The sequence below is a fragment of the Glycine soja genome, chromosome 10, assembly GCF_004193775.1.
Source record: "Glycine soja cultivar W05 chromosome 10, ASM419377v2, whole genome shotgun sequence".
Lineage (NCBI taxonomy): Eukaryota > Viridiplantae > Streptophyta > Magnoliopsida > Fabales > Fabaceae > Glycine > Glycine soja.
The window spans coordinates 27,510,427-27,523,884 of record NC_041011.1 but is presented as its reverse complement, the minus strand read 5'-3'; the positions used below and the strand labels follow the sequence as shown (position 1 = coordinate 27,523,884).

Here is a 13,458-nt window from a genome sequence, read left to right as displayed (position 1 = left end):
CCGTTTCAAGGTCCAATGCTTTAAACGGTCCTTTTACTTTTATCGGTTAAAATGAACCGTTTAAAAAGTCTAAAATCAATAATTCGTGTAATTTTCTTGCTTTCTCAAAGAACTACGTAGGTTTGAGTTCCTCATCGCAATTGAGGATACGTAGGAGCAAAAGCCCCACTTTTGTCGATCCCAAATGATAAAAAACGTGAAAAAGGGAAAATAAAATAAATTAAAAGTCATGATTTTGCACATTTGATTAAAGGCTGTCGTCCCTTGTGATGGACGCGTTCGATGCTAATACCTTTCCAATGCATAAAAACAACTCCCGAGCCATTTATTCTTAAAGTTCGTAGACCCACTTTTGGTTTATTCTAACGTTTTCCTCAAATAAACGTTGGTGGTGACTCCACGCATTTTCCTTCCTTGGAAGATGCACCCGTGAGCCTCACGTCGCCCTCTTGCGGAAGGGTAGGTTGCGACAGTTGGCGACTTCGATGGGTGCTGTTTTTAGAGAGTTAGGCCATTTAATCTTGTGCAATGTTTTTAAGACTTTCCCCTTTGATTTCCCTTTATTTCTCTTGTGTTCTTGTGTATAACTCTATGATGTTTTTAGTGTATTTTTGCTTTAATGTATGCATGAGATAAAAATTTATTCATTTGATGCACACAAACACCTACACTTTTTTGCACACACGGTGAGTTGTTAAGGGCCTTGTACTCGGGTCTGTGGGAACATTGGAAGCGGAGGTGAATTTGTGGTCATTCTAAGTCTCCGACTTGCTTGATGACAGTGAAGCCTCCTCTAGAATTTTTCTCTTTGATGATATGTTGTCGCTGGTAGTCCCTACCTCCACAATATTGATATCAAAGGGAATGATATCTCTAGAGACCATTGAAAGCTAGATATAACCACCTTGGGAATCATCACTAAATGCCTTTTAGTTCCTCCCATTTAGGTTCTTGAAATAGGGGCATGAGCGGACACACAGTGTGTTTGTTTTCCTTAACACTGCCATGCATATCTTTTTAATGTCATGCTCATGTGCGTCTCTGCTGTATGTTTGGTTGATGATATTGCCATGCTTGTATGTTCCTCTTTTATGCTATCAACCATGCACTTTTACGCATTTATGTTTGTATTGCATCATCACGCATGCGTTGCATTTGGTCACGTCATTTTGTCACGGGAAGTAGGAAGGTCTGTATCACCTTTTTAAATGCATACATGGGGCACCGCGCTGCCAAATGTTGCAATTAAGAAAAGATGATCTTTTGGGTTCTCGTATCCGTAAAATGCATTTGTGTCATGCATAGCATAAGCATCCCTTCTTGCATTCATCCTATTTCCTCCATGATAGGATATCAAAGTATTGATTCAAACAGAACTTTTCATTCTGGTAAACATGGGATCAAATCAAACACCTTTGATTAAGAAAAGGTTCTATCAAGTCAAAATCAAAAGCTTAGAGGTCGCCAGTTTGCAAGAATTGGGGCAATTGATGGGTCAGCTCCAATGTCAAGCCATCCGCAAGACCTATAAGAAGATTTGGGACCTAGCTATGGTAGAAGTCTCTGTGGAAGCAATTGCATCCCTTACTCAGTATTATGATCAGCCCCAAAGGCGCTTCAGGTTTGGGGACTTCCAGCTAGTACCGACTGTGGAAGAATTTGAAGAGATCCTGGGATGTCTGCTGGGAGGAAGAAAGCCATATCTCTTTTCAGGGTTCTACCCTTCCATGGCAAGAGTATCCAAGGTAGTTAAAATCTCGGTACAAGAGTTGGACCATGTGAAGCAAAATAGGAACGGGGTAGTCAGAAAACCAAGGAAGCATTTGGAGGAAAAGGCGAAGGCGTTGGCAAATCAAGGGGAATGGACTTCGTTTATTGACATCTTGGCACTGTTGATATTTGGTGTCATCCTCTTTCCAAATGTGGAGGAATTAGTGGACCTAGAAGCAGTTGATGCCTTCCTTGCTTATCACTATAGCAAGGAAAGCCCGATCATTGCTATTTTGGCCGATGTTTATGACACGTTCGACCAAAGATGCAAAAAAAGCGGTGCAAGAATTGTTTGTTGTACACCAGTTCTCTATGTGTGGCTTATCTTGCACCTTTTTCGTCAAGAAAGTAGGGGCATCCATTAATTGGTTCCCCCATTGGAAGGAAGGAAGAACCAGGGTTTATCCTCATGCGAAGGATTTCCAAATGTTCCCCTAATAGGAACAAGGGGCTGTATTAATTATAATCCCGTCCTTGCCATAAGACAACTTGGCTACCCCATGAGAGGAGCATCGTCGGAGGAAAGCATCACGCCTTTCATCGCCTGGGGTTTTAGTGACCCCAATGCGAGAGTACTTCAAGGAGTTCACAAGGCATGAGGTGCAGTGAAAAGTAAAGATAAGGAGCTTAGGAGAAGTAGCAACGGGATCACTGGCGGCTATCATAAGTGGCTGAGAGTCCGAACGCAAGAGTTGGATTGGCTCCTAAAGCTAAAAGCTGCAAGAGAGGAAGAGGCTGAAACTCCAGAGAAGAGTGAGGAAGTGCAAACCCTAAAAGCAGAACTTGAAAGAGCCCAAGTAGTCAAAGAGAAGTTCAAGTCAACAGCCATCAAAGTCCAGAATAAGTACGATGAACTAATGGACATCAATATGGTCACTGCCGAAGCCTTGGAACGAGAAACCAAGAGGGCCCGAAAGTAAGAACACGGTCGAAACAAGTTCCAAGGAGCTTTGTGGGGCAGCAATAGTGAGCTTAAGCTCTGAAGAGCCGAAAGGGATCAGTCACGGGTCGAAAGCATGATCTTGAAAGATGAGTTAAAGGCTTGCCAAAGGTCGTAAAGAAGCTTGTCCGAGCAATTAAGCACGACCGAAGAAAATATGTAGGCCATCATCGACCAGTACAAGGAAAAGCTAAGCCTAGCAGTGACTCATGAGCAAAGGCTAGAGGACGAGTATGCCAAGGTATCAGTCCTGCAAGCGAAGAGGGAAGCAAGGGAAAAGGTGATTGATTCATTGCACAGAGAAGCAATGATGTGGATGGACAGGTTCGCCTTTACTTTGAATGGGAGTCAAGAGCTTCCCCGACTGCTACCCAAGGCCAAGGCAATGGCGGATGTGTACTTGGCACCCGAGGAGGTTCACGGGCTCCTCAATTATTGCCAACACATGATTGATTTGATGGCCCACATAATTAGGAGCCACTAAGGCAATTGTATTATCGCTTTGATTTTGACTAGATAAACCCTTTTTGTTCCCTAATAAAATGAGGTTGATTTAATCATATGTATTTACTTAAAATCTCTGTGTGAATCCAATGCTTCAACAACTTATCTTTAGCATGCATTCATGTTTATTTTCTTTGTCCATTACTCACCGCATTTTGTTCCTTTAGGAAGTAACACCATAACTAAACGCACTCTAAGGCACCCCTATCAAACCCGGGCTAAAATTATAGTCATGGGTGACGTAGAAGAGGTGCAAGAATAGATGAAAGCCGATATGGTGGCCTTAAAAGACCAAATGGCTTCCATGATGGAAGCCATCCTAAGAATGAAAAGACTAATGAAAAGCAATGCGGCCACGGCTGCCGCCGCCGAGGCAGATCCTACTCTTCCGTCTGCCACGAATCAAGCACATCAACCCCCCCCCCCCCCCGAACATGGGGGGACGAGGAAGAGAGATATTGGGGAGCACCGGCGGCCCGCATCTAGGGTATAACAGAAATGCCTACCCCTATGGCTTACCCCCCAATTTCACACCGCCCACCATGCTTGAGAACGTGGATCATGCTGTTCCCATAACCTTCGAAGGTCAGCTTCCCCAGTCTATAGGGGGCACCAACAAAGAGCCTTGGGAGCGTGCCTCACTTGACGTCGACTCGTACCCCCCATTCACCGCTGAGGGACCGACATTCCATGCCATGCCTTAGACTAATACTGCGGGAGCCTCTCAACCCCGCTCGATGCAACCACTACATTTCTCCGTAGGGGGACCACCTCCGGCAGCGGAGGGAAAAGGAAAACTTGATCTCATGGAGGAGAGATTAAGAGTGGTCAAAGGTTCCATTGATTACCCTTTTGCTGATATGACCAATTTATGTTTGGTACCAGATGTTATCATCCCTCCCAAATTCAAGGTACCAGATTTCGACAAATACAAAGGGACCACTTGCCCCAAAAATTATCTAAAAATGTATTGTCGAAAGATGAGGGCGTATTCAAGGGATGAGAAGTTGCTCATGCACTTTTTCCAAGACAGCTTAGCCGGGGCAGCGAACACCTGGTACACTAGCTTGGAACCCTCCCAGATCCATTCTTGGAAGGACCTAATGGTTGCCATCATTAGGCAATATCAATACAATGCTAATATGGCTCCAGATAGAATGCAGCTCCAGAACATGTGCAAAAAGGAGCACGAATCTTTCAAAGAGTACGCCCAGAGATGGAGGGATTTGGCGGCTCAGGTAGCACCTCCCATGATGGAAAGGGAGATGATCTCCATGATAGTGGACACACTCCCAATGTTCTACTATGAGAAGTTAGTAGGGTACATGTCCTCTAGCTTTGCGGATCTAGTATTCCCGGGCGGGAGGATCGAGGTAGGCCTAAAAAGGGGGAAGTTTGACTATGTCGCTCCTGCCAGCACAAGCAACAGAAGATCCAGGGCGACTGAGGCAAAGAGGAAAGATGGGGATGCTCATGCCGTAACCTCAGCTCCTGCTTGGCCAAAACCCCAATCAACCCCTCACAATACTCAACAGTATGCCCAACACCATCCCAGCTTTTTGGCCCGCGCTAGAAACCCTTCCAACTCGGCACCCGTCCAGCAAAGGACATCTGCCCCACCACAAAGAGCCCCCGCTCAAGCCCCGGCTCCTACAAGGCCTCATCCTGCCGGCGATTTCAATCCTAGCACAAGTTCTAATTCGAGGAGGAACCCTCTAGTGAAGAAGCTTTCAGAGTTCGCATCGATTCCGATGTCATACAGGACTTGTTGCCATCTTTAATCACCAACTAGTTGGCGGTGGTAACCACCAGAAGAATCTACCAGTCTCCTTTCCTGAGGTGGTACAACCCCGACGCGAACTGCGCGTATCATGGAGGTACTCCGGGGTATTCAATTGAGCAGTGTGTGGCCCTCAAGCATAAGGTCCAAAGCTTGATTGATGTGGGATGGCTAACATTCCAAGAAGATGACCCAAATGTGAAAACAAATTCGCTCGCTAATCATGGGGGACTGGCGATAAATGCAATAGAGGCATACGGGCTACAGAGGCCTAAGCAAATGAAGGGCGTGGTAACCTCAAGAAGGTTTATCTTTGAAGCTTTGCAAGAGGAGAGCATGGTTTCGTTTGATGGGCACAAAGGGGACTCCCGTTTGATGCATCCAGGTGCATCACATGACATGGAAACATGTTCAATGGCGGAGGAGCTGTTACAACAAATTATGGACCAAGGCCGGTTTGAGATCAGTGAAGGGAACAAGGGAGAACAACACATATGCATGCAGTCGGCGGACAAAGAAAGCCCTACTAAACCCAAGCCTTTGGTGATACACCTCACCAGGGATGTGGCCTCCCAGAAACCCCAAGGTTCTCGACCTATCCCGGGCAGCAAACCTGTCCCCTTCCCTAATCAAAGCAACAAGGCAGTCTCGTGGAGATACGCCCCTCGCCAGCCCAGCGAAAAGAGGGACGGGGCTGTCAAGGGTGGCTTACCTTCTTCCAAAGTTACCAACATCGCTAGCATAAGTGGTGTGACCCGTAGTGGACGCGTCTTCACGGCACCTGACCCATTGGTACGGTCTAAAGACTCCAAAGGAAAAGTGAAGGTGATCGCAGAAGAGACCAACGAAGTGAGCCCCACTCTAGATAGGATGTTCTGGTCAGGAGATCCACTGAGAAAGGAGGAGACTTCAACGGAAAGAAAGTGTCCATAGAAGAAGCCAACGAGTTCCTCCGGACCATTCAATAGAGTGATTTCAAGGTGATTGAGCAATTCAACAAGACCCTAGCTAGGGTCTCTCTGTTAGAGCTGCTCAAGAGTTTCGAACCTCACTAGGTGTTGCTAGTTAAAGTTTTGAATGAGGCCCGTGTGGTCCAAGATATCTTTGTGGAAGGCTTCGAGGGCATCGTCAGCAATATCATGGCTAATAACTACCTCGCCTTCGCCGAGGAGGAGTCCCTGTCGATGGGCCAGGACATAATAGGGCCCTGCACGTGTCCGTCAAGTGTATGGACCACATTGTGGCTAAGGTACTCGTCGACAACGGCTCATCGCTTAATGTCATGCCTAAGAGTACACTAAACAAGCTGCCTTTCAATGTGTCGCATCTAAGGCCGAGCTCTATGATAGTACGGGATTTTGACGACACCCGCCGAAATGTTATAGGGGAGATTGATCTCCCAGTTCAAATTGGACCCCACCCTTTCTAGATCACCTTCCAAGTGATGGACATTAATCTGACATACAACTGTCTTTTGAGCCGGCCGTGGATTCACTTGGTTGGAGTGGTCCCTTTGACGCTTGTTGGATTTTTGCTGCAGTTACTTTGTGGTCCAATTTTTCTTTATACAAATATGTTCAAGGGAAATCCGATTTTCCGGAAAGCGCACTGGATCGTCCAGTATTTAAAATTAAAACAGATGAATTTGTGTATCGAACTCAGGGAACTAGTATTAGACAGGGTTAAATTCATAAATAAGGCATTGTTGAAAGAAACATTGATAATTGATGGTTTAGAACAGAATTAAACTAAGTCTAGGCTAAAAATAGTAAAAATGCAAGTAAGTAAAATTAACAACAGTAGGTAAAAGTGTTGGGTCTTTCTAACAAACAAGCTGATGCATATAAGGATACTTCTCTAATCAATCATGCTTTTGTGTTCTATGTTGTAGCCTAAAGTATTAAACCTCAATCCCTAGTTAGGCTGAATCAATCCATGCTTCGTCCTCAAATCCCTCTTGTTGGACTAGGCTTAATTTAGACAACCCTCGTAGGTTTAGACTAATTTAAACTAAGATTCATCCACAAATCCCTCATTTAAGACTAGGCTCAGCTTAAATAGCTTACAAAAGTTTAGACTAACTTAACCTAAGCTTCATCCGCAGATCCCTCATTTAAGACTAAGCTTAGATCAAACAACATTATTGTAACAGCATATTTAAAACAAAAACTTTATATGCAGATCCCTCATTCAAGACTAAGTTTCAATCCTGCTTCAATCAAGTTCTAAGGCAACAATACATTTCCCAATGCTAAAGTCACCTAAGTATGCACACAAATGGGTGATCTGACCAAGAGCATCCATAATTTAAGCACTGAAAGAAGCATTGAACACAATAAACACAATCAAATAGATATTAAAATAATTACATTAGTTGTTTCTTAGAAATCCCCAACAAGGGTGTTTAGCCAGCCATTACAAAAAAACCCTAACAATAATTGAGATTAAGAGTACAGAATAATTGTTCCTTACACAAGAAGGGGGATCCCTCCTCCTTTTCTCAGCATCTCACAAACACTCTGTAACTCACTAATCTCTATCTAATTACAAAACCTAGGTCTCTTTGCAAAAGTTGCTCCTCTTGCTGCCTCCAGAGCTCTTTTCTCGAAATAGACATTGTGGTGTGCTCTGGAATTCTCTGCTAATCTGTCTGCCCTAATTCTGCACAAGACAGGCTTTAAATAGGCTCTGAATCCGCGACGTTGTGCTTAGCGCCACCCTCACGCTTAGTGCGAATAAGTGGATTTGAGCTTAGCGCCAGTCATGCGCTGAGCCTGGCTGAAGACAACCGCTGTGCTTAGCGCACTAATCTCGCGCTTAGTGTGCGGCCTTGATATTGGTGCTTTACTAGATTCTTCTATTGCACTAAGCGCGCTGAAGCTGCACTTAGCCCAACTACAGAGCTGAGCTCAACTGTCACTTTTAGCACTTCATGACTTAGCCTCTTTTTAACCTAAAATTGCATAGATTTCATCATTAAATCCAATGGAAATATTCTAGAGACAACTTTAACAACAAAGCAAGATTTATTTACAAATTACTACAAAAATAACCATAAATTGGGGAAATATACAAGTTTTGGAAAATGTTTTCTATACAAAATTTAGTCGTATAAGGCGACCAACAACGCTCCACCAAAGATTGAAGTTCGTGGTGGAAGGGCATTTGGTCATTGTCTCGAGGGAAGAGGACATTTTAGTAAGCTACCCTTCTTCTATTTCATATGTTGAAGCTGCAGAAGAATCCTTGGAGATGACTTTTCAGTCCTTTGAGGTAGTGAGCAATGCTTTTGTGGAATCCTTCTCGATGCGACCCCGTATGTTTGACGCTGCGATGATGGTAGCCCGTGTGATGTTAGGACATGGGTATAAGCCCGGAATGGGTTTAGGACGGAACAACTATGTGTTGGATCAAGTGGCCTCGGAATAATTAAGAAGGGGGGTTGAATTAATTATTAATGTGTCTTGACTAATTAAAATTTATCTTTCTTAATATTACTAGATTCAATTAGGATTTACTACTAAGTTATGAGAAGGTAAAGAACAGAAACAATAACTTAGACAAAAGTAAAGCGGAAATAAAAAGTGCACAGCTGAAAAGTAAAGAGTGTAGGGAAGAAGAAAGCAAACACAAGATTTATACTGGTTCGGCCACAACCCGTGCCTACGTCGATTTATACTGGTTCAGCCACAACCCGTGCCTACGTCCAGTCCCCAAGCAACCCACGGTTCTTGAGATTTCCAATAACCTTGTAAAATCCTTTACAAGCAAAAAGCCACAAAGGATGTACCCTCCCTTGTTCTCTTTGAACAACCAAGTAGATGCACCTTTTACTTGAAGCGAACCACAAAGGATGTACCCTCCCTTGTGTTCATTATTACAACCAAGAAGCTACTCGCTTCTTACACAGAATTCTCAGACGGTTAGTTCTTTGAATTCAGTGTTTGGGAAAAGAATTCTCAGACTGTTAGTTCTTTGAATTCTTTGTTTGGGGAATCAAAAGAATTCTCAGACGGTTAGTTCTTTGAATTCTTTTGGCAAGAGAGAGAAGAAATGAAGAAGACGAATAGCACAAGTTTTTTGCCAATGAACTTCTCTTGAATAAAGAAAGTATTGAACTAAAACTCTTAGAAGAATGCTTTGAATGAATGAAAGAAATCTGTTCTTAATTCGCAAATGAATGAAAGGAATCTCTTTTAGAATGAGAGGAATCTATTTTTGAAATTCGTGCCATGGTCACATATTTATAGTCATTTGATGACTCAAGTTAAAGTTTGTAACTCTTGGCAATTTCTTTAAAAACTAGACACTTTAAAAGTTGTGACTCTTTTTGAAAACTAGTCACTTTAAAAGTTGTGACTCTTAGAAAATCTTCAGAAGCTAGTCACTTTAAGAATTGTGACTTTTGGTAATTTATTTTTCAAAATAAGTCACTGGTAATCGATTACCATCATAGTGTAATCGATTACACATCAACAGATGTGACTCTTCATGTTTAAATTTAAAAATTAAAACATTTAGAAACACTACTAATCGATTACAAATGTTGTGTAATCGATTATACAAGTTTGAAAATGTTTTATCACAAGTTATGACTTTTGAAATTTGAAATCCAACGTTTAAAAACATTGTTAATCGATTACATGCCCATGGTAATCGATTACTACTTTGTAAAATAGTTATAAAACTGTTTGGGCTTCTGGTAATCGATTACTAGAGAGTAAAAACTCTGGTAAAAGATTTTTCTTTGAAAAAATCTTTTGGAAAAATTGTGCTATTCAATCTTTTCTTTTGAAAAAATATTTTTATACTTATCTTGATGTTTTTCTTGAAGTTCTTGCATATCTTGAGTCTTCTCTTGAATCTTCACTTGAATCTTGATTCTTGATTGAACGACTCTTTGATTCTTGAAACTTGTTTGACTCTTGATTCTTGACTTCAGTCTTTGCCATCATCAAAATAAACTTGGAAAGCTTTGCTTCCACACGATGGAATGGCCAGCTTGGTAGAATTCAAGGAAAACCGCGGGAGGTTTGGACTAGGCTATAGGCCCACTGTTCGCGGCCGGCAAGTGTACCGGATAGCACAAGTAGTATAAAACGGTAAGAACCGAGTATCGAACTCTCGGGAAACTTGTGTTATCTGGCAAGCTATTTCGATAAATAGGCGTCTGGTATGAAAATATGACTGTGGTTATGAACATGTATTTAAACTATCTAGGCAAAAAGAAAGAAAATCACGCAAGAGAAATACTGTGTAAAAACAAGTAGAGAAAGCGTTGGTCTTCCTCATAGGTTCCTAATGCTAAAAAGGATGTTCTCTATTTAACAATGCTCATGCGTTCCTATGTTGTCTCCCGGACTGCTAGACCCCGATTCCTCATGATAGCCTAGTCCTGATCAAGCCTCGTCCATAGATCCCTCTTGTAAGACTAAACTCAACCAATACCGCATTAAGACACACATACACAACTAAGTTCTTGTACCCTGATCCCTCATGATAGCACAACAACTTAGTCCCATACTATCAAGGACTTTAGAATCAAACTAGTTCCCACTGTTGAATGACCCTAACAAAGCATGCATCTATGTGATCAAGGTAAATGCACACTGGAATGAAAAGCAGATAGAACAGAGAACACACAAAACATCATTACATAGATAGAAATATATTTACATCAAGTACCTACAGGGAAGATCCAACAGAGGATTTAGCTTTCCATAGTCCGGAAACCTCCTTAACAACAAAGAGAAGAACAAGATGAAAGACTGTAAAAACACAAGTGGTGAGGATGTCTCCTTCACCTCTAGGATCTCACAATCACTCACAAACTCATCTTAAGCTCTTAGAACGGCTTCAGCTTCGAACTCGCGTCTCTGTAGATCTTCACAAAACAAAATCTCTCAGAACTCTTTGGAACTTGGACCTTTCTCTCACTAGAACTTCCTAAACATGCAAAAGCTTCAAGCCAAGGCCAGACTCTCGTGCATGCAGAGGCTTCTTTAAGAAAAATGCCAAACTCCTTTTGCAAATCTGATTTCAGGCTTAAATAGGTGGCCTTGTTCGTGCTCGTGCGCTTAGCGCACGTATGGACCGCTTAGCGCACGTTAGTGATTTTTGGCTTAGTGTGCTTCTCTCGCTTAGTGGATGAGATGAAGCGGTGCGCTTGATGACCTGGAGCGGTGCGCTCAGCGAACTTGACAGCTCATCTTCTTCTGGATTCTTCCTCGCGCTTAGCCACTGAGTGTTGCGCTTAGCGAATGCTCACTAAGCCAGCATATTGGCTTAGCGAGAAGGTGAAAACAACACTTTTGCCAATTTGCCTAATTAACCTGAAATTGAGAGAAATTGATTATTAAACACACAAAACAAAAGTATAAATTTTCTATTACCTATATTTAACAAAAAGTACTTATAATATTATGAAAACAACTATAAATTGGAGAAGTTTGATACAATATACACAAGTTTTCTACATAAAAGTTAGTCGTTTTCACCGACTAACATCCACGCATGCTGATGTAAGAAGAAGCGCCCTAGAGAGGAGAAGCGGGGGCATGGGCCAACAGCAAAGGCCACCAGTGAAAGAGGCCCATCCATGTCACATCAACAAGAGTTTCGTGAATGCGGGCTGGAGGTGTGAAGAGCAAGTCGCCATGATGCACGACGAAGTCCTCCAAGACCATTCAAACTGGGTACAATCGTGCCTTCCTCATTTCCAATTAGGAAACTGACAAGTTGTTGAACACATCGAAGTTTCCATGGCGGGCATAATGTAATTCGTTAGTTTTAACCTTATAGCTGGGCCTAGGCTTTAGGGTTTTCTCCCTGTTAGGGCGTTATGTATTTTTGCTATCAAGATATATAATATAAGATATTTCCTTCATTTGTTCTTGCACCTTCACCCATTCTCATTCATCTGCATGTTTATTTTTGTTGCAATTAAACGATATAGATCCAATGATGAGTCCGGTGAAGGTACTAACACCGAGGACCCTGACATCGATTTTGAACGAATAGCAAGCCAAGTTGAGGATGGAGAAGATGAAGATATAGGGTTTTCCCTGGAGCTAGAAAGGATGGTCTCTCAGGAAAATCGAGAGATGAAGTCGCACCAAGAAGAAATGGAAATCGTAAACTTGGGTGTTTGCGAGGAAAGGAAAGAGGTAAAGGTTGGTACGAGCATGACCACATGGGTCCGAGATGAATTGGTGGTTTTGCTATGAAACTACCAAGGCATCTTCGCTTGGTCGTACCAAGATATGCCCGGTTTGAACCCCAACATTGTACAACATCGGTTACCGTTGAATCCTGGTTGTTCCCCGGTAAAACAAAAGCTAAGAAGGATGAAGCCCAAGATGTCCTTAAAGATCAAAGAAGAGGTGAAAAAGCAGTTTGACACTGGCTTTTTGGCAGTGGCTCGGTACCCCGAATGGGTGGCCAATATTGTGCCAGTCCCTAAGAAGGATGGGAAGGTACGAATGTGTGTGGACTATCGGGGCCTAAACCAAGCCAGTCCAAAGGATAACTTCCCTTTACCACACATCGATGTCCTTGTAGATAACACAACCAATTTTGCTTTGTTTTCCTTCATGGACATCTTCTTGGGTTACAATTAGATAAAGATGGCGCCGGAGGACATGGAGAAGACTATGTTCGTCACCTTGTGGGGAACGTTCTGTTATAAGGCGATGTCCTTTGGGCTCAAGAACGTCGGGGTAACTTATCAACGGGCTATGGTAGCATTATTCCATGATATGATGCACAAAGGGATTGAAGTCTACATAGATGACATGATTGCCAAGTCTAGGACCGAGGAGGAACATCTCGTCAACTAGCAGAAGTTGTTTGAGAGGCTACGGAAGTACCAATTAAGATTGAACCCCGCTAAGTGCACCGTCGGGATCAAGTCGGGAAAATTGCTTGGTTTCATCGTAAGTTAGAAAGGGATAGAGGTGGACCCCAAAAAGGTAAAGTCCATCCTTGAGATGCCTGAGCTGCGCACCAAAAAGAAAGTCTGAGGTTACTTGGGGTGCCTGTACTATATAGCAAGGTTCATATTGCAGCTCACCGCTACCTGTGAGGCTCTCTTCAAACTTTTGGGCAAGAATCATTCGGTCCGATGGAATGACGACTGTCAAGTGGCACTCGGTAGGATCAAGCAATGCCTTATGAACCCTCATGTGTTGATGCCGCTAGTGCCCAAGCGACCTCTTATCCTATACATGACGGTGTTGGATGAGTCGATGGGGTGCATGCTGGGGCAGCATGACGATTCCGAAAAGAGAGAACGGGTTGTCTATTACTTGAACAAAAAGTTCACTGCATGCGAGATGAACTACTCTCTATTGGAAAAGATGTGTTGTGCCTTGGTATGGGCGTCCCATCGTCTAAGGCAATATATGTTAAGCGATACTACTTGGTTGGTATCCAAGATGGACCCAGCCAAGTACATCTTTGAGAA

The 13,458-nt window shown here is 42.9% G+C and overlaps 1 protein-coding gene across 1 annotated transcript; it reads left to right on the top strand.

Annotated features, from left to right (window-relative positions):
- Positions 1–3,951: 3,951 nt before the first annotated feature.
- Positions 3,952–5,927, top strand: LOC114371588. The gene is made up of 2 exons (XM_028328982.1): positions 3,952–4,949; positions 5,027–5,927. Exons 1-2 carry the CDS (start codon positions 3,952–3,954, stop codon positions 5,925–5,927), a joined length of 1,899 nt encoding a protein of 632 aa, XP_028184783.1.
- Positions 5,928–13,458: the final 7,531 nt, after the last annotated feature.

Excerpts from the sequence above, each read along its gene's own strand:
- LOC114371588 (XM_028328982.1), top strand. The coding sequence starts at position 3,952 with ATGCAACCACTACATTTCTCCGTAGGGGGACCACCTCCGGCAGCGGAG. Across the intron at positions 4,950-5,026 it reads CTAGTGAAGAAGCTTTCAGA|AAGAATCTACCAGTCTCCTT; the intron begins GTTCGCATCGAT and ends GGTAACCACCAG.